At 39.3% G+C, this 22,679-nt stretch overlaps 1 protein-coding gene across 5 annotated transcripts in view; it reads left to right on the plus strand.

The window, feature by feature from the left end:
- The window catches only part of LOC121875493 (latrophilin Cirl-like), a 192,061-nt gene extending 180,184 nt beyond the window's left edge, over positions 1-11,877 (plus strand). The window contains exons 6-11 of one of the 5 annotated variants that reach the window (XM_042380059.1): positions 397-2,142; positions 2,291-2,609; positions 2,972-3,016; positions 8,059-8,227; positions 8,547-8,720; positions 9,471-11,877. In XM_042380059.1, coding sequence (XP_042235993.1) covers positions 397-2,142; positions 2,291-2,609; positions 2,972-3,016; positions 8,059-8,227; positions 8,547-8,720; positions 9,471-10,655 — 3,638 coding nt within the window. In that variant the 3' untranslated portion in view covers positions 10,656-11,877. Of the gene's footprint in view, positions 1-396; positions 2,143-2,290; positions 2,610-2,971; positions 3,017-8,058; positions 8,228-8,546; positions 8,983-9,470 lie in introns of all 5 variants that reach the window. The other 4 variants (XM_042380063.1, XM_042380061.1, XM_042380060.1 and 1 more) reach the window with 4 other exon arrangements.
- The last annotated feature ends 10,802 nt before the right edge of the window (positions 11,878-22,679 follow it).

Genomic DNA, 22,679 nt, shown 5'->3' on the forward strand with positions numbered 1-22,679 from the left:
CTCCTCCCCAGGCATCTCCTATGTCACCCCCATTCCCCTCCCTCTTCTCCTCTCCGTGTTGTCCGTGGCTGACACTATCAGGCCGCCACACACAGCTTTGTTTGCCATATGTTAGATGCCCCAGGTTATATATGTTGTGGTTCTGTGTTATATGTTATTGCCTCCATGATTGTTACTGTTATTGAGCAATAAGTCTATTACATGTGGCACTTCCATTGTATTGTGTAACATTATGGGGCACTGTGATACCACTTAATCAGTTTTGTAGTAGTCAAGTGCCATGATGTATGGAACAGTTGGGTTATGTAGTTTATGTAGTGTGGGTTAAGAGGGACGCGAGTTGTGTGTGTGTGTGTGTGTGCAGGTGAACTAACGATGTTTGTATTTCTCCTGTAGCCACGTCGACGACCACCACCACATCCAGGCCACGACCTCCCTGGTTCGTCGCCACCCGCCCGGCCATACGGATCCTGCCCACCCTCAATACCAATTACACCACTACCACCACCACTCCTCCACCCACAACAACCACTACTACCAGCACCACTACCACCACTACTACCACCACTACAACAACATTGCCACCTGCCACAGTACCACACATAGTGGAGGAAGGAGACGGACCAGAAATTGAGGTTCTGACTACACTCTCTGGGGTTGAGGCCCCCACCCCGTCCCCCGCCTCGTCCACTACTCCCACCGCCTCCACCTCCACCGCGAGTGCCAGCACCTCTCCCGCCACTACTCCGCCCAGCAGTACTCAGGCCCCGCCCGTCCCTCCCCCACACTTCGACGGCGACTACGATTCTCCCTGGTGTTCCCCATCGTTTGGTCGCGGATTGTACTGGAACTGGACGCGAGGTGGTGAAGTGGCAGTGCAGCCTTGCCCTGGTGGTGCCTCAGGATTTGCCCGGCGGCCCTGCCGCTCTGCTGACTGGGCGGGACCGGCTGACCTAAGTGAATGTCGCAGTGTTTGGCTGGCCACTCTTAAGACTCGTGCCAACGCTGATGACTCATTGTTGGGCGTGGCCGCTGATCTGGCCACAGTGACGGCCAGTAAGGCACTCTATGGTGGTGACCTCACCACCACAGCCAGACTTCTCTCCACTTTGGCCACTCGCATGGCGGAACAGGTACGCGAGTTCCCAGACCCACGACAGCGGCAAGCCCTTGTCACGGAAATGCTGCAAGCTGCACTCGCTACGGGATCTGCATTACTGGCAGCAGGTATGGCAGGACCCTGGGGAGACCTGGCCGTCCGAGAGAGGCGCCACGCAGTCACCCTGCTCATGGTGGCTCTGGAAGAAGCCTCATTCCTCCTGGCAGATGCATTGCCCTCAGGCACCCAGGCGGCACACTACAGACCACATGTTCTAGTATCAGTAAGATCTGCTACAGCGGACGGCTCTTCAGTCGAGTTCCCATCTGCTGAAGACCAAGCCCTAAACTGGGTGTACGCTGACACCGTCAAACTGCCCCCTGAAGCTATCCTTGAAAACAGTGATGGTGGGTCCACAAGGGTTGTGTTTCTCACTTATCGTCACCTGGAGGACCTTCTGACACCCGGGCCAGAACCGCTTGGCCACAGCCCTGCTAACATCACACGTTTAGTCAACTCACGAGTAGTTTCGGCATCTCTAGGTCGTGGGCGACACATTCAGTTGCCGGAGCCTGTCACTCTCACCTTTGCACTTCTAAAACAAGAAAATGTAACACGCCCAGTGTGTGCCTTCTGGGACTACACTACCTCTGCCTGGAGTGATGAAGGTTGTCGTGTGTTGCGGTACAACCGTTCCCATGTGACATGTCAGTGTGACCACTTGACGAACTTTGCAGTGCTTATGGAAGAAGCAGCGGGCGGTGTAGGTGAGGATCCTCAGGCGGCGCTACGCATCCTGGCCTACGTGGGTTGTGTCGTGAGCCTAGTGTGTGTCGCTGGATCACTCTTCGTGTTCTCTGTGTTCCGCGGACTTGCTTCCCCGCGCACAGCTGTTCACCGCCATGTGTGTGTATGTCTGACGGCAGCCGAGCTGGTCTTCATAATAGGTGTTTGGCGCACTGATGCTCCCGTCCTATGTGGCGTCGTGGCTGGTATCCTCCACTACACAGTCCTCTCAGCTTTTGCTTGGATGTTCATGGAAGGTAAGTTATATGATTTATTATCAGTCACCGGTATAAGTCAGAAAACACCATAATAATGTCTGTCAACGTAACGTTGTTATTGGAAAACATAATTTTTTGTCATAGTTATCAAACAGTAATATGCCTTCTTCCTGGTGTGATGGTTCAGGTGTACATGTGTATCTGAGCGTGGCACGGGCTGTGGAGTGCGACTCTCTGCGGCTGCGCTGGTGGCACTACACCCTCGCCTACGGCCTTCCCCTCCTGGTGGTAGCCGCTGCCGCCGTCATCGACCCCTTCAGCTACGGCACCGCACAGTACTGCTGGCTTCGTACAGACAACTACTTTGTTTTTTCACTGGTGGGTCCAGCATTGTTGCTGCTGGCCGCTCACGTGGCGCTGCTAGCAGCAGCTCTTATCTACACCTGCAGACTCTCTCCTGACGACGCTCTTAAGACCAAGGAGATGGCCCGCCTCGACTCCACAAGGTGGGTCCTGCACAGTTTCCCTCACAACATACTGCACTTGTGAGGATTCTCCTCCTATCCTTTTATGACCCCTCAGTCTCTCACGTCACTCGCACAAGTCCCCAATCACCTGAATGTTGGTCTTCTGTTCAAGATAATAATTCTTACTGTTTAAAATTTTGCTGTGTTTAGATTCTTCTGACCACTTTGACATTTCCTTTAAATGCCGTCTGGTTGCTTTAGAGAATAAATTCCGTCTTGTTTATTCAGAGATACTTTTATGTACCCAGATAAGTTAACTAACTCGCCCCTCTTCCTGTAGAGACTCTAGATGGCCGTGTCTCACTTTCTCTCTAACTCTACCATCTCTCCCTCACTGGCAGCGGCGTGTACACCAACGCTCTACAACACCGGCTCTACTCCCGCCTGTAAGCCTCACACTGGTCTCCACCTCTGCATGACTTTACCAAGTGTTTCTCGTCCTGTGTAGCGCAGCTCACCCCTCACAAGATATAAACTATTTTTTTCTTCCAAACTTTACAACTCTATTTTAATTGGATGTATCCCTTATTCTGTACATACCTCATTACTTTTCGGGGGATATTTACTATTTATTATTTTTCTTGATTTCATATTTGTTTTTGTATTTGTATTTCAGCTTTATATTATGTTAAATGTTTTGTGCTGTGGCCTCTGCTTGTCGCTTCGTAGGTTACCACTCCTATGAAACAGCTGCTCCGAATATTTGAACCCTCCATTGTTGACTTCGTTCCCTCACGGCTATTAATTCTCTGTTATGTTCTTACCTCTCGCGTGTTTTGGCTTCTACTGTATGTATCATCCATCCATCATTCTTGTCATATTCATATTCATCACCGCCAGTGTAGCAACCACATGTGTTCTGCTCATGAATTTATATTTCATGAAGGTCCACGAATATTTATTGGCATTATTATTGTTTATATTGTCGATTTATACAACTTATTTATTTGTGTAGTTTGCCAGCAGTATCAGGTTGATCTATGGATTGCTTCTGTTATTCCCATTATATATATATATATATATATATATATATATATATATATATATATATATATATATATATATATATATATATATATATATATGTGTGTGTGTGGGGGGGGGAGTTTACTGTACGCACATACACACACTTTTCAGCAACATTAAGCAAGACTTAACAAGCTGTTGAACCTCATTACAGTATAATCCACTGTTTTATGCCTTAAATTAATTTGTAACGTTGGGTTCAATTGACAGTCACGCGGACCCGCTTATTAACTACCAGGAGTATGATGGGATGAGATATATTAGTGTAGTCCGTTGAAGAATCACAGGTTACCCTCGTATTGGTGTCGTTAATGAGTGGTTATCACTCTTTTCCGTAGGCGTTTTAAAGTGCTGCTCGTGAACTCACTCATTATCAGTGCATATATTTTTTTTTAGTAGTATAACAGACTTTTGTTTTTTTCTGTCATTCACGTACAGTTTTATGCCACTGGCTGTGAATATTACCTTTTTTTTTAATGACTATGTTAAATAAACATTCAACTCGGCCGTCTTCTGCCAATCTACTGGCAACACTGGGGTTGGTTGACCGTGTTGACACCATCCCAAAAGTCATAAAACTTTTTTAATTGCTTTATGCTCCTTGTCTCTCGTTATTTTGTAGCATTAATCTCTAGAAACATTATCACTTTACTATCGGCAAGTAAATTAAGTAACCAGAAAGGTTATCCGGGCCATCAGCGAGGCCCTTGTTGTTCAACTGGAGAGCCCACCAGCCTCCTTGTGCTTCTGTAAGTAACACTGAACAACTTTACATCATTTTTATTCATTGCAAAAGGGCGTAAAGGTAATGAATATGTAGTAAGAATTACAGCACACTCTTACACATAAGTGTGTAATTGGACGTTTTAACTGGTCAGCAGCAACAGGAAACATTAGTGCTTGAGAGCAAGTACACAAACTCTTGAAATAATGCCACCACGGCCTTCCCATCATTACTGGTCATACAGTGGTGGAGGAAAGTCACGGGAGCAGCACCAGTAGTAGTCGGATCCCAGGCATGTTTGTACTGCTCCAGGCACTCGCCCACATAACTCCACTCTTGAATGCATAACGTTCCTCCTCCCTAATGGCTTTTGCTAACCGGTGCTATGGATAATTGTCACATTTTGTCAACTCATACTTCTGTTGTACTGCCCACAGTTTATACGCAGTAGGGTACTTACGTATTTTCAGGAGCCAAGGTGCTCATATTAGTAGTAGTGGTAGTTGTATAGCCGTCGCCGAACTTCTTGTAGTCCATAAAGCTCTGGGGTAGTGTCCAAGATTGCTTCCCGTCAGTACGTGTGTCATTTTTGTTGGGCATGTCGTAAATCCGGGGTGTCCCAGGCCGACCACGCTAGCCGTGCTCCGTAATTAACCTCACTCGGACGATTTGCATAGTAACAGGATAAAAATAACCCATAATTACCGTCGTTAAACAAGAGTGGCTGGGTACTTAGCTTCCCGCAGCCTAGCCGTTGCCCGCAGGAGATCGCTGCCAAGTTTGCAACATTTATTTTTTCATTACAGTGGAATCCCAGTAAGAAGTATTTTGTAAACAAAATAAAAGAGTTGGCTGTTGATTTGCCACACAGACACACACACACACACTCTATACTCTATATAAATCTTGGTTGGTCACTTTTCTCGTGAAGATTTGCCTTGAGCAGGTTTCCAACCAATGAAAACTTAGAGAAAAATAGCCAATCATTTTGCTTTGTTGTGTATGATGTCTTGGCGGCTTATTATCTCTTTGTTTCTTACCAATGAAAGCCCCCTTGGCTACCCTCCCATCGAGAACACTCGGCGTTCCAAGACGCCACCATCCGGTTACCTGTTCTAAAGCTATCATACATTAATGAAGTCAATTGCACTGATTCTGTTTGAAAATTCGTAACGGAGCTTAGAATATTCTCATTTTATATATACTGTTTTCATTTAATTTAATCCATAGAACTTGTTAGTTAATACCCTATTTTTATTTGTAAATTATAAACACAAATATAGGACTTCGTGCCTCGGCGTCTAAAGAATCACACCTGATCTTTCAAAGAAATTTTCCTTTTGAAAAAGTCTAGACGTTTAAGACAACCACGCTTATTCTTAAACTTAGTACACAGCATATCTATTTTAGCGTGAATAATTAAAAAATGTTCTGGCCACCAGTGTAAGTAAATGCGTGTAATAGTTGTCGGGTAGGCTAAACAAATTAGTAACATTGCAAAATAATGCAAGTGCTCTAACTTTTCAGTGTATGTTTCCAATCTAGTACAGTAAAGTGGCTACATCTTGCTTGATCAAAATTAGGACATTGATTGCTACCCGTGGACTATAAAGGTAGCTTTCTTTTCGTTTTCTTTCATTTGTTTTTCTTTCCTTTGTTATCTGACCATAAGGTTAAAAACCATGTTATTAATATACCGTAAACACAAAGATGCTCACAGCGCCAAAAGATTGTTCACGGCAAGCTGATGTGCTGCAGAAAATGTAAGAATTTAATGCGAGTGTGACATGTGCTAGTGACCCCGTATTCTTAGTGTTGGTGATAAATAGATATGTGGGCTTCAGATTGTGTTAAATATACAGTACCTTTCGTTCGATTTTTTGTTTTATTAATACCGTCGTATATACAGTAAATCACCCTTATTCCAAACTCTTAGCCCATCTACTTATAAATGAGGTGAATATTTATTTATATTATTACTAAGTAATATATTAAAAAAAAAAATTAAGGCAGTTGTTATTTGACAGGTCACGGACCTACAGTATATTTGCTAAAGTTATTTGTCCAGTATTCGTTCTGATTGATCTCAGTGATATATCGCTGATACTACAGTAAATGACTATATTCGGTCATTTTAAATCTTACCTAACCTAACCTAAGTTAACATTTGCAAATGATCGAATTTGGGTTATGTATTGAATTGCAATGCTTGTATGTGCAATCTGAACTTTAATTTACGATTTTCAGGAAAGTAACAAAGGATGCTTTTTATGTTGCGAATAAATTTCTTTAAATTTTTTATTTGCACTGTATTGGTTTTTTTTTAAGTATGTGATGCACTGATCAGAACCAGTTTTCTGAATAGGCCAATTGTCAAATACACCTTGACTTGACTTGCGACAAATTTCATAACTGACCTTGTCATGGAATATTATGGCTACACTATTATATAATTATGTAAAGTCTGTAACATCTTCAAAATTTTATTAAATATCAGCATTGATTCTAAGAAAATTTAAATCCACAGGCCTAATTACCCAAACTTTGCCAAAAAAATTAATTCAGAATACTTGCTAGTGAACTCAGTAATATTCTTTTATGAATCATTTGATAGAATTTACATTTGAACATCTTTAGCATCAAAACAGAGATCATTATGGGGCCATGGAATGAGCCACAAAATATATACCAAAGCTAATGTTACATTGTTACTTATTAGCAAACAAAATAATTCCATGTGGAGCGCTGTCTTTGTACTGTAGGTAGTTAAGGAGCTCTGAAGTAGTACATCACTATATGTGTATATGTAGGTAAGGAGGTCTGAGGAAGTAAATGTGTATATATTTAATGATAGCGTTTATACAGTGTAAATGCATGAACTTTCATGACCTCCCAGTCAGGAATCTTAATGATATAATAGACCTAGAGATATCACTGTGAAATACATTACTAATTGCAAAATAATTGTGTAAAAAAATCAAGTTATCAAGTTTTAAATACTGTACAGTCTTGGTGGTGATTGGGTGAAAAATACTTGTGGAAAATATGGATAAAAATTGAAGTAAGAAAATGTGTAATGATTTTGTAAATAAGTTATCGAACTTGAATTATTTTTGACAGAAGGTAAAACATACCAATTAATTATAACTAATTGATCAACTCAAATTTAATTTATCGTTTAGTTAAATCAGGTTACATTTGGCTTGGTTGGTTGGTGTCATCTGCCATTTTAAGTGGTTTAGGCCTACAATATTTCACTAAATTCTCATCGTCCTGGTTTTTGCACCATGAAGTATTTTAGACCAGAAATTTTTTAAAACATTTTAGGATAAGTTTTACCATCAATTTATTGCATTCCTTAGATGTTAGGAAGGGTAACCCCCCCGTATACCCTAGTTCTAATCTAGGGGTCTTAAATGTAATTACATCCCTTATATGGCTTAAGACAGTCAAGGTAACTGGCAGGATTTTTATTTGTACTGCATTCAACATTCAGTCACTCATAAACTTTATTATTATCTTCTTTTCGGGGCTCATATAATCTCAAGAATATTTTTGGCTATTGGTACATTCAGATTAAATGCTAATTCTTAACCCCAGCTTCAATGTTATGAAGTGCATAGTACAGGGTGTGTGACTTATTTGTGTTTTGAGTTAATAATGTTATTATCTCCCCAGGGCATGGCTTCGAAGTGCTATCACTCTGTTGCTGCTAATGGTTCTGACTTGGACGCTTGGCCTCCTGTTCCTCCACCAACCATCTCTTCCCATAGCTGCTGCCTTCTGTGTGCTCAACGCTCTACATGGCATCTTTATCTTCATTTATTACTGCGTCAGAAACCAGAAGGTAAGACGAGTGACCAAGGCTCGCTAAATTTGTTTTGTTTTATGTTGCCGTCCCATGTCCTTACACCAAACTATATTTTTTTCTTGTAATGTATTGTTTTATTTTGTTTTCCATTTATGTTGTAGCTAAAGCATGGTAGATTATAATAAAGTTTCATGGACTACCACTTTTATTATAAGTTTGCTGTGTGGCTGCTTAATGCTTTTTATGTTTTGCTTCAGCTTAAAATTATGTTGATAATAAATGTGGTTTGTGAGTAGCATAGCAGAGTGCTCTTGTGAGTGCTGTAGTAACGTCGTGTCTGTCTGTCTGCGCGTAGGTGCGGGAATGGTGTCGGTCTGCAGCGGAACGCGAAGCTTGGCTCCCGCAAGTGGTGCGGGGAGTCTTTTCCGCCGAGAAGCAGACCTACAGCCCCAATAACAACAACACCAACCCCCACCCCGCCATCTCTCACGCCCTCAATCACGCCCTCGCCTCGCCCGCCCTCAACCAAGTGGGTAGTAACTCGTGCCGAGACCCGACCACCACCACATCCCTCACCACCTCCCCATCCTTAACCTCATCCTCCAGTTCCTCCACCTCCTCCAGAAGTTCTCCTCCAACACCAGTGGAAGGCGGACTACCCCCCTTGAATCCCTCAAGTCCCCCACCCCCACACAAGCATCACCACCACCACCCCAGAGATTCCCGAGGTGTGGCGCCACGTCCCCCTGGCCCCCCCGTGGCGCCTATGACAACCGCAGACCCACCGTCAGGTACACATCAACCCTGTCAGATTCCGGGCGCCCTGGCTTATTCCTCCTCTCTTCCTGCTGGTGCTAATGCTGGTGTTACCTGAAGAGTGTTGCTTGTCCCGCCATGTGTCCTGTGGTGATGGTGTGTGGTGATGGTGTGGGGAGCTTCTTTTCTGCCTTAAAATGCACATATAGCACAATAGTTGCTTGAGCTCAGTTCTTGCACATCTTATATTTTAAGTTTGGCTTTATTATTTGTCTTCTGTCTTACTGCTTGCTTTGTTATATACATTATGTATACATATGCTGCTATATATATACTGTATATTATATAATGAGTACATGTAGCTAGTTTTTTCTTTATTGGGTAAATGATGAATATTGCACATACAATACTCTAGTACTTAAATTGCTGTCAAAGCCTAAACAGTAGTTTTATATTCCTACCTGAATATTTATGTATTTTATTATGTAGTGCATCTCCTAATTATTTCAAATTTATTTTTCAGTATCTTCCAACGCTGTGTCAACTCGGAGGAGTGAAGGCGTCAGGGGACACCACACACCCCCCTGTGGGCCCCCTTCTGTCCGGGGCCACGTCCACGATGGGGTCTGGGGGCTCTCTACGCCAGGGGGTCACGGGCCACCTACCCCTCGGCACTCTTCATCAGTCACTGCCTCGCCACCACACAGTCACCCTCCCGCGCACCACCACCACCACCACAGCCACCACCACCAACCTTCATCACGCCACCCTTAATCATGTGGATGAAGATGCCTCATACAAATCCTTCTCTCGCGATTCTGGTCACGGTGGATCTGAGCAAGAAGATTCTCCTCGTGCTGGATGGAACAACCACCACCACCGTTATTCCAACTCCTTGACAGCAGACCTCAAGAATGCTTATCTTGCTAAACTTAATAGTATCAATGCCGCAGGTGGACTAGATGGTGGGCTCACATTCCCCAACATGGAGAGTGGAAACAAGCTTATCACTGTACCCAACAGCTATACAACGCAGCTCTCTCCAGCTTCTGTTCCTCCTGCTGTTGCTGCAATGCTTCGAGGAAATGCCAACACTGCACGTTCTCATTCTCCATGGAATCATACATACATGGAGATTGAGACTGAAGCTGACCCTGTGTATGAGGAGATTGAACGTGAACGTTGGGTAGGTCGGTCTGGAGGTGTAGTTGGGACTCCAGCAGGTCAAGAGACTATGCAAGTATCTGACCTCTCAGATGAGGATGTGAAGCGTGGCACTCCTAGTGATATGAGCCGACAATCCTCACGTAGCTATGGTGATGCTCGACCCTTGCTGCCATATCATCATGCACAAGGTCATCATTTTGCCAGGAGTCCACAAGACCAGCAGTTTGCCCTTAGTGAAGAAAGATTACGGGATTTCAATGCTGCACAGATGAGCCGAGACTTGGAGCAGCTGCAGCAAGCGCAGCAGCAATTCTCACGAGAGAATTTGATGACAGTGGCAGTTTTGAATGGTGAGCAAGTTGTGTGCCGTCTGACTTCACCTTCAAATCCACAGGCTCCTCAGAGTCTGCCAGTAATACATGAAGGAAGTGGACGTGGTCTTGTTGTGTCCCAGGCAGCCCCTGCCACCAATGGCTATCCTGCACATCTTGTTGTGTCTCGCCCCAGTCAGTACAGACCCCAGCAGTTTAGTGAGTGTTAGTGAGTTGAAATAAACAATTTTGACTATCCTTATAATGGATATTAATGCCAGACTGCAGACTTAGCAAGTGTCTTTTAGACTTGTATTTCCACTTGTTCTTACCAGCTGGTGACTTCTTGAACCATGTCACCTTTTGTGTGGCTGATATCTACAGCTGGTGTAATCCTTGGTGGTGCAAGGCATTTTTATCATATAATTGCATCTTATGTTCAAAACTTCAGTGAATCTTAATTGCCATTATAAGTGAAGCTTGAGTGTAATAAAAGCAGGAAAAAGACTGCTACCAAAGCATTATCCCACAGTTGTGTTAGTGGCAAGAATGGACGTCACTACTAGCAACTATGATAACTAGTCGATGTACGTTTTATTTATTGGTCTCATTTGTTTATGTGCCACAGAACTGTTGTAGCTCTGTGAAATTGGTGTTGAAGCCTTTGTGATTTATGTATGTAAGAAGTGTTCTCTTTTTGTTGAGTGTGGTACATTCCAGAGTTGAGTGTTTAGTTATTCATTATTTGGTTAAGCCTCAGTGCCACAATGCTCTAAACTTCGCTTCAGAATCACACCAATAAACTTGAATGGCTATTAGAGGAAGTGCCTTTTTCGGTCAGAGGAGTGTGTACATGTATAAAGGAATATTTGGATGTATATAATGATGTAAATAAATATATTTATATGTACGTTTTCTTAATGAAAAGCCAAAGCTTCTAGATGTAGAAGAGTCTTTGAGAGTCATTTCCAACGGGCCTTTTCTTCGCTTAGTGGAAGAGAAACACTGATATGTTTCCTATTACATACTTCACCGGCAGCAGTTCCGGGGCCACCACCGGCTGTCAGCAGGTACCACTCTGGGCAGTGCCAGGCCAGGCAGTGCCTCACTCACTTCACTTGGGCTTCTTGGCCCTCCCGTTGGTGCCTCTCTTGACGTCATGGTAAATACTGCCATCCAGGTCAGTATCTCACCTCAACTCCTAAATTACAGCATGGCTGAAGCCACTGTGTTAGGAGGCAGTTTTGTCTTGTCTAGGGTGCTCCTATACTGATTATATATGAATATTATAGATCCAGATGAGCAAACACTGTTGACTTTAGGTAATTGCCACTAGCTTAGCCGGCCCCCGGGACTAGCTTCTGCCACCATCTCTTCTCCAACTTGTGAGCTGTGATACGTTGAATAGATAATCAGTGTAAAAAATGACAATAAAATGATTTAATGGAAAAATTGTTTTATTCATATTTTCTTCTCTTTTTCAGTTTTCTTAAAAAAGTAACTATTTTTTTATTCATATTTGTCTTTTTTTATTTATTTTCAAAATTTAATGCATAATTTTGTTTTCCTTTAACATTGGTTGATATCAGATATATCTTACCTTCTCAATCATATTGCACTATAAATTCACCATTAATTATATCCCATTTCTGTTTTACATTCTTTTAAAGTTGCATGTTATTTTCCTCTTTTGTATACTGTACTGTACCCCTCTTTTTCCAAGGTGATAGCAGAAAGTAAAATTGTTTATTTGATAGTACATTAAAACTTAAAAACATAAACACTACTATACATGAGTATGTACAGGGTACTGTAAAATTGGGTTATCTCACTGCTGGAAACACAAAGATATACATGTACTGACATAAAGACAGGACAGTATACAAAGTACAGTACTGTACTGCCATTGCATTGTTTCAAGAAAACAATGTTAACTACTGTACTGACAAAAATTAAACTTGTAGAAAACCTTATGATCTGTGATATTTGAAGGTGAGACATCAGTATTTATTACCAAGTACTAATGTAAAATAGCATAAATCGTATAATGTTAATTAATGGTACACCAACAATCACACAATTTTGAGTAATAATTGGCATGGGGATATAATCGTACTGTACAGTATAGAATAAAAAGCAGATTTTTAACATTGTTTTGTAGAAGAGATATTAGCTATTACAGAATACTGTATATACAGTAGCTAAAACAACTATCTGTGCATACTTTGTGGGAAACAATACGAAACCATGGACGATAAATTTTTGTATACGAGGGCTGTCACTAGTCACACGTAAAATTTCAGAGCATATCGACCCCCACCTGCACAAATACTGTAGTTGTTTTAGCAACTGTACGTCTGCTGTGATGATGTGTAATAGGAATGAAGTTTTCATGTACTGTATATCAAATGATTATCGCTTACAAATTAAACACCGACCCTGAACACACGTTGCATGTTTTTATGAGAACAATGGTAAAAGTATTTATTTAAAAAAAAAAAAATTTAAATGCCTCTGAGATTCCTCTTACAAGACAAGTACAGTATTTACAATGTTACTAAAAAAAAATTCAATTGTATTCATGTAAAAAGTTTTTATATTTACTATTATAAACATATTACTAAGAGATATAGATAGAGTAACTGACAACACAAACATTCAGTATACAGTATTATGTCTTGCAATGTAAATGTCATTATTATATACAGTACTGTACTGTAATAATTAAATATTAATTAATTTCCAAAAGTTAATGTGAAATTATTAAAGTTGCATCCAAATTGCACATAGTATATATAGTAGCTCCTCACCAGCCATGGTGGTATGCTCTAGAATTCTTCTGTGATTAGGAAAACTGCTGTTGGCAAGAGCTGCTTTAATGGGAAATAAGGACCTTGAGGATATGACCCCTGAGTGATGTACTAAAAGTCCTATAATGCACAGCTCAAGGTTTAGATTTAAGTACAGTACAGGGTGTTTGCTGTACAGTGCTGTATAATGACTTAATTTAATTTCAATATTTATTACAAAAATGTTTATTATATAGGTGCTCCTCAACTTATGAGCATTCGACTTGGGAAATTTCAGAATTACAAACATCATTATTGAGGAGGTTACTTGTCAGAGTTGGTGTTTAATGTAGATGATACTAGATTGTATTGAACAAAAAAATACCAAATAGAACGAACACTGCTGAAGAGGAGAGCCAGGTTTTAAGGCTGTACTGTAGGATATACAGTAGCTGCACTGTACATCTTTTATTTTTTTTACATCTGGACTAAGAGTTTGTATGCATGAGAGCAGAGGACATGTAGTACAAAGAGAGCTTGGCCTATCAGAAGAGGTTAGTGTCTGCCTCACATGTATGGCAACCACCCACTCTTCATAGTTATCACAAAGCACTTGCACTCAATGATGTAGCAACTACAGGTATACTGTATTTGTCTTTATTTATATGCAGGTATTTTTATTGTGTTTATTGTATTCTCATGCTATATACAGCTACTCCTTGACCTACGACCGCCTCAGTCATAGCAAAATTTTGTCGAATTACGTATTTTCAAGTCCCAACGTTAGTGATTGCGCTGTGTACTGACAAAATTTTCGTTTGTAATTCACTTTAAAATGGCTGACAAGCTTAAAAGTGAGAGTTTTGTAGTGCTGAGAAGAAAAAGAGACACCCATTTTAGATTTTCTATGTATTATTTAAGCATTTTTGACTTACGACCTGGATTTGGGTAAAAGTACAGTACACTATTCAAGGAACGTACAAAGTAAACTTTTAAAGCAAGTTCCTAAAGAACATTATGGCCAATTATTCATTAAGTATTAACAAAGGGTTAAAGAACAGTTACTTTTACCCTCTACCAAAATTGTTGTGTAGATTTTTCTTAAGTTTTAATTCAGTTAGATTTAGAAGTGATCATTCATTAATCATTCATATTCGTATGTTTCCATTCTTGTTATCCAATAAAAGAATTATACGGTTTTCAAGCAGAGGAAAATTATACATTTTCTATTGTGCTTCAGTCACTTAAACCGGAAAATACTGTCCCTGTCATACTGTAATTTATCTTTCATTGTGACAAAAGCTAAAAAGAATAAAGACAAACAAAATCTTGTAGAAAACTAACATAAGGATGCGTTTGATGTTACTCAAGAGACGCAAATGATCAACAAGGAGTAGTGGACCCTGGATGATATTCATCATTGTAAATCTAAATATGCACCCCAATATGTTTTTAAACATATGATACCAGTCTCAGATCGGAATAATGAAGAGAACAGTAATAACTACCGTACATTACAGTGTTTACAAAGTGGTATCGTGCTTAAAAAAAGGTATTAAATCCCATAGAATACGCCGAGTTGGCAACGTTTGTGTGGTACAACACTGCTTATTCGAACTTTGAGCAGAAAACTGGGAGACTTGTTTGTTACATTGAATCGAAGAGTTCATAAGTGGTTCCCGAAAATATTTTGTTTTTAATCTAGATTATTCTAGTGGGAGAAAATTGGATCTAAGGGCTAGCAGGAATCTTAATTAGTAAGACTGGAGATTTGTATAGCGCTTTTCTAGTGGGATGGCTTACATATATACATGTAATGGCATGTGTATGTAATTCATTTAAACAATATTTTGGATATGTATCATATCTATATCGTAGTAATTCAAAGTTAATAATATCATTGTTTGTAGTAACGTTCAAAAGAAAAAATCAAGCGGGATTGGGCCTCAATCTAGCGCTTTTAGGAGACTAGTCTAGCGGGTACTATTTGGCAAATGGCAACACTGTTTAAATCCCCGGCGGCAATGTTTACATATGGCAACACTGTTTAAATCCCCGGCGGCAATGTTTACATGTACGGCGTGAGTCAGTCGGTCCAAGACTTTATGTACCACTGAGGATATATTGTGTGAGTGTCATGGTACTTTAATGTACAGGAACGTGAAGAATTCTATGAAGACTGTAAACATCATGAATCCCAATCGGAACATGCTGAAGCTGAAGGTAAGAGAACCTCCTTGTTGCTTTGGGGTTGTTACATATACAGATGACCTTATTGAAGAAGCTGCTACGTCTGTGTATCCAGCTCTAAACTTACAGCTTAGTATGTGGTGGTGGCGGTCGAAATAATTTTATTTAACTGAATTTTAGCTTTGTAATTAAGCCTTGTCCAAATTTTTTTCAAAAGTTGAGACTGACTTAGATCCAATTACATACTGGGGTAACACATTCCAATTATTTATTACTCATTTACAAAACGAGTTGTTTCTCTTGTTTAGTCGTGATCTACCCTTAAATATTTTCTTGTGATGTCCTCTAGTTGTCTGGTCCTGTCGCAATATAAAAATATCCTGACACTTTCGGGTCGCGCACACCACACAGAATCTTGTATGTTTCTATCATGTCTCCGTTTGCTCATCTGTAGGCTAGCATGGGTAATTTCAGCTTCCTTATTCTTTCTTCATAGGTCAGGTTCTTCAAAGTTGGTACCAGTTTGTGTGTTGAGGAAGAGTTCTTGTTTATAGTTAATCCAGCTGACCCTTTGCTCTGAGCAAGATGTTACTGGTACCATTCCACATCCAAATGATCTAGCTCAGTCTGAACCAAAACGTGAGTGACAGCGAACATTGGGCACGAACTAACCAGTCTGTCCTTACTAACATTAGAAATAGTTCAGTCGTGATTGTTGTTATATTAGTTGATTCGACATGAAGGGCACACCATACATTGCACCATACATTGGTTTATTGTAGCTCGGGGTAATACTTCAGTTGATGGCCGCAGCTGCGAAAAACAGAGTCCATGAATACCAAACAAACCTTTCAAAACCTTACCTAACCTACAAAAATCCTAAAACTAAAAAAAGTGCTTTATAGTTTTCACAATGGATATTTTGCCGTGACCGGCTAAGTTCCTACTAACGCAATTTTACCTTGAGAGCACTGTGATTGGCTAAGTACGGTACTTTCTGTTTAATATGGCTGGGTCGGAGCCCCCTGGTTAGGAAGTTAGGTAATGTTAGGTAGGTTTCATTGGTTGGTTAGTTCAGGTCCTATTAGGTTCTAGTAAATGTTACCTCTTTTATAATGTTTCCATGCACAACAGAAATATGGTTAGGTATGTTTATAGCTACACAATGGTGAAATAAATGCCAAATGCCGTCATAGTCAAATATAGTTCTCGTGTTGTTGGCTGATAATGGATGATTAACCAATCAGAGCGCACTCGCAGTAAAATAGCCGTAGTAGGAACTTAGCCGGTCATGGCAACATATTCACTGCCGTTTTAAGATTTTTATAGGATAGGTAATGTTAGGTAAGGTTTTAAAAGGTTAGTTTGGTGCCCATGGACTCTTTTTTTTTTCACAGCTGCAGCCATCAAGTGAACTATTGCCCAGCTCGGACTTCTGATCTATGAGCTTAAACTAGTCAAATAACAAATGTTATATAAAAAAAATCCCAAATTTAGCTAGTTCAGTGGCACCCCTGATCTTGACATTCAGGAAAGTTGTTGTAGTCAGATTTGTACTTATTTATAGCAGAAGGGAAAAATAGTAATTTTTACCAATAGAATTTGACTAATCATAATAATAATTCCCTTTTGTCGAGTTAACCTTATTGTTCATTAGCTTAGGGTAAGGTAGTCCGAAGCAGATGTAAATATGGTAAGGGAACACATCAACTGAGCCCAAAATCCAGCCTCTCGTGATTCCCCATACCAGAGTTTATGGATGAGGCGTATTTTTTGCGTATTATCATTTTTACTTTTTTTTTCTTGAATCTAACCTTTCCTCACCCAAATAATATAAATAGTGTTTAGCTGAAGCTCAAGATTGGTAGGTAGGTTGGTTGGTTTAGTCGAGGATTCTATTATTAGAAAAGGATGTCCCACTCAGTGTTAAATTTCTTTTTTCTTCTGTGACGGTGGCATTGCTGAGTGGCTGTGGAGTGGCTAACACATTAATTCCATTGCACCTTACATGAAATTGTGCAATAACACCAGAGTATTAACATGAAACTTTAGATATCTAGGGGTAATTTGTCAAAGCAACACATTGATTATTTCGCAGTAAAAGATAGTTATATGCTTACAGTACTTAAGGGAATATATATATATATATATATATATATATATATATATATATATATATATATATATATATATATATATATATATATATATATATATATATATATATATATATATATATATATATATATATTGTATAATGTGTTTTAGAATGTAGATTTTCCTGCTGATCCCAAATGTATAAATAAATTTTGAGTAATGATTTTTAAAAGATAAGTAACCTAACTTAGGTTAGGTCACATTTTTTTAATCAACATGAAAATCTTACATTCAAAAACATTTTTTTTTTTTTTTTTTTTGACACGGTACAAGAAAACGAATAGACATAACCTCGTAAAAATATACGGTATCTTTTTAAAAAATCATTTAAGAAAGTAGGTTTTAAGCTTAGGCTCCTACAGTGGAAAAAGTTTGAAGATCAAGCTACATTATTCCAAGTTTGAATAATATTAATAATAATACTGTACTGTAATAATAATACAAGTATCCCTCGCTAAACGAACATTCTCCCTCTAAATATTTGCTTATACAGTACTTAAATATTCTATTCTTACACCACTTTTTCACTACTGTATACAAAACCCATGTTACCTTAAGGTAATGTACTGTACTCAATTTATACTTCGTAAATAAAAGTTCACTCAAACACCATTCCCTTGTACTATTCACATTTGTAATTTGCAGAAAAATGGTTCATAGGTGAATGCAAAGCCCTGAAAACTAAATGTGTGTAGGAGAAAATTGTTTTCTGTAAACATTGTACAGTATACTCCAGTAGATCAACTGATGCATGTGAACTCATGCAAACCACTAGATGAAGTTTACTTTGTTGTTCAAAATTGCACCAAAAATTCCAGATTAAAACAGGATCTGCTCTGCAGTTGGTAATAAAACAACATTCAAAATATAGCATGGAAATTAGTATTGCCAAATAGACTAGGTTAGGGTAGGTAGAGTTTGTTGGGTACAAACCTACAGACCAATCAAAACTTAATTAGATTCACGCCTGGTTTAACTGAATTTTATTGTTTCATGGTTTTATTCGTTTGTCACTACAATCTCTATTTAAAATCGTGCCAATTTTTTTTCCGGTGTCTTAAAATTGTAATATAACCCCACGCTTTTCAACAAGGAAATGTAAACCAGTTACTTTCATAATAGAAATAATGTAACACTACTGTTACTATTACTGTGATAATAATACTAATAATAACTTAATTTTTGGAATTAACTCCATTTACAACAGCAAACAAACATCAGGAAGGGAGCAGATTCTAATGCGGTGGTAATTACAAATACCCTGTACTGTACTGTTCCTGTAATCACATTTGAGAACTCCGATACCGGTTCGCCTTTGGGGATAACAGGCCACACATGGTGAAAAATACAACAACTATTTGTCATTAGGGTATATGGCAATTGCGGTGCCACTTTATAAATCATGGTGAACAATATATCACTTTGCCTTAGTGCAAAAATCATTGCACTTCATCTTTTTCATTAAGGTGAACATTGAGTGCCTCCTTAGAACATTCATACATTTCACATTGTTAACTTTGAAAATCAGTGAAATTCTTCTCCACTTTGGGACATTAAATATCATCTTAAGATGTTGACAGGCCCAAAGCTTATTTATAGTTGCTACTAGGTATAATTGGATCAAAGTGCATTACAGTATCAATAGCTTTAGAAGAGTTCCAATGTGGCATCTACGCTACAGAAAGAGTTGTCTAAAATGTTTATCACTTATCAAGGTCACTTCTGTTATCATTAAAAATGTAAACCAGATCGGGGAAGTTAACCCAGGAATATAATATGCAAAGTTTCATTTCCAACCTTTTGAAGACTCATCTTGAGGTCCGTAACTGTGTTGTATTAACAATTGTAGTAATAGTTCTGGAAGCTGAATGACTGTCTGTAAATTTGTTGTAACCTATTAGGTGAGATAACACATGGCAAATTCAGGTTACACTTGACGATTTCATGTAACTTACCACACCTCCAAGAAACATATGCCAATGTCAGGATACGTGCAACACTGCCAATTAAAATGATAATGGTAGGTAACACAAGAAAACACCAGGTAACACTTGACATCAACAGCTTAGGCATGACACCACCAATTAACACATGTTAGTAAGATAGGTAATAAATAAAGTGAGTTAATACCTTTAGCACAGATACTCAAGTTAATACAGTACATAAGGTTCACCCTAACTGCTAAAACAAATGCACAAAAGATGCCAGCTAGAATGATGTTTAAGTTGCTCTTATACAACAATTGTAGCATAAATGCCTGTCAATTCCGATGCAACCTTTATATTGTGTTTCAGGTCCTTTTTTTGCATGTGCAAAGTTTGCTATTATGCTACAGCAGAAATATCGACTTTCCTACAGGCCACAGTAGTAGGAGTAGCTTAATATGATGAGCAGCAGTACTGTTGTAGTAGTAGGAGTACCATAGTGTTAGCAGTAGCAAAACAGCAGCAATAGAAATTATATTTGTCATGATTATACAAGCATAGTGAGCTGATTTTGATGAATGTGTACAAAAATGCTCTCGCTCTCTCGGTTGTCTGCTCTAAAGTAGGAATTCATTCAGAGGTTCCTCTCAAAAAGTGAGTAGGGGCAACCTTAAACACATTCACGCCTCGGTGGCCCTAAGACCGGCCATCCTCGTACACAAGGAGTAACCATTATTGAAGTGAGCAGGAGCTAAAAGATTTTGGGATTTTTGTTCTTTATTTAAAGGTAGACTTTAATAAGTGTTCCCATATCATACTACAGTACAGTATACAGAGTTGTTCATCTTAGTTTTGACATTGTACATTTCTCCTCACATCTTGTACACCTCACCTTTCACCTTGTACACCCCTTCTTTCACTTTGTACACCTCCCTTTTCACTTTATACACCTCACCTCTCACCTTGTACACCTAACCTTTCACCTTGTACACTTAACCTTTCACACCTCACCTTTCACATTACAGTATACACCTCACCTTTCACCTTGTACACCTCACCTTTCACCATGTACACCTCACCTTTCACCATGTAAACCTCACCTTCGCCTTTTACACCCCATCTTTCACCTTGTACACCCTTCTTTCACCTTGTACATCCCATCTTTCACCTTGTACACCCCTTCTTTCACCTTGTACACCCCAACTCACCCTGTACACCCCATCTTTCACCCTGTACACCTCACTTTTCATCTTGTACACCTCACCTCTGAATACTGTCAGTTAAAACCAGCAACCCACTTGAGAGTGAAACAGGATAATAACGAGGATGTTGGTTCAGAATTAAACATGCAGTACGGCAAAAACATGAGAAAGAAAAATAGACAGGGGGAGGTGAAAAGCAGGTGGGTGGTTGTTCAGGTGGCCCCTGGGGTAAAAGTTTCTGGTGAGCATTTTTATTATGCAAGTACCTGTAGTACAGTAGTAATGAAAGAGATGCGATTTTACTGCCTTTTCCCTTCATAGTAGTTAATTATTATTTTTTTTACTGATGTTTCAATGGCTATATGTTTACCGAGGTTTCATAATACTGTATAAGGGTACGATATAATGTACTGTTCTGGTGGTTTATTTGGTAAGGGACGATAATTATATTTACTAGAGATTCGGGAGGAACGAGACAAACTTTTTGGTTACTAATATTTTGCAACATAAAGGAAGCATTTAAGTGCTATTTCTCATAAACTGTAGGGCAGTTCGTAATGTAGGAGCATAATCCTATAGTCATCCCCCAACACAAGAGGGAACATGTTACTTATAAGAAGATTATGTATTGTTATATTATTACAGAATAGGTAACATTTTAATGGTTTTCGGTATTGATTTGTAATCCGGAATATATACAAAAATGTTGATGCTTTCTTTATTTTCCGCTTTATTCAAACAAGTTAACACCAGCTAGGCCAGGGGTGTCAAACTCATGGCCCGCGGGCCAAATGTGGCCCTTGGGATGGTCAGGTGTGGCCTGTGGGGTGACGGTAAAATTTTTCATCCCGTAAAATTATGAAAGAAATAGATATAATCAGACAAACCCAAATGAGGTATTCCTGGTAAGCCAGGTAAGGCAATGTGTGAAGCTGTAAACTTCAATCCTGCAAATATGTGATACAGGTATAGCACTTGTGTTGGCCCTGAAGAGGGTAACTAAAATAAGAATTGGCCCTCGAAAGGTCTTGAGTTTGACACCACTGAGCTAGACAATGTTACTACTCGAATTTTTTTAGTTGACACTTTCATTAGTTTTCCTTTGCGTTCACTATTTGATATCAAACTACATTCATCAACAGAATAGTTTTAAAATGTCTGGTCCACTGTCACCAGTAATCACTTACTCATAACAAAGCAGAAGTGGACATGTTTGACCGTGTAAAAATAGTTTTTTATATGGAATTTTAATTATGCAGATATGTAAAAAATAATTGATCCCTGGGGACATTTTTTCGGTGACGTATCCACAGTATCCTTTTAATCAAACTAGTTTTCAACTCAGATTTCCGTACAGAAAACTCTGTTCATATAAGCGATCGTCTTTTGTCATTATCAGTTTCTTTGTCTTCGATCACAGAGCTTTTTAAAATTGCCCCTCTAACTTTACTTTCACAAAATAACATGCACTTCTCTCTTATGGAACAAAAATGACCCTGGATTTCGTTTCAATGACGTAATTATGCTTAGGCCTTATTGAAAATGTGCTAACAATAAACGTAGTTATACTGGTTTAATAATACTGATATGAGTCTTCCAAGAGCTATAGCTCTCTTGAAAGAAAACCTGTTAAGACACGGTTTATTTAGTTTTTACAGTACATCATGGAGTATAAGCTACTACACAGCATGTACTGTTATAGCTTTTACGGTTGCACAGAGTTGGATTGTTACTAGGATTCATTTGTAACTGTAGATATATGAGATACAATAACTTAACACCATTTTAAGATTACAAAGTCATTAATTCCTCTTGCTAGTACACAAATTCACTAAAAATTTTCAGGGGGAATTAAGTAGTGTTAATGGTCACTGCAGGAACCAAATTGTATGTAATAAATAAGCAAGCGTCCCTGGAGTAAAATCAATTTGCACCTAACTAAATTTATGGTTTGGAGAGGAAGGCGTCTAGAGAAGAAAAAAAATCATGGT

This window comes from Homarus americanus, unplaced genomic scaffold (genome assembly GCF_018991925.1).
Source record: "Homarus americanus isolate GMGI-L3 unplaced genomic scaffold, GMGI_Hamer_2.0 scaffold8392, whole genome shotgun sequence".
NCBI lineage: Eukaryota > Metazoa > Arthropoda > Malacostraca > Decapoda > Nephropidae > Homarus > Homarus americanus.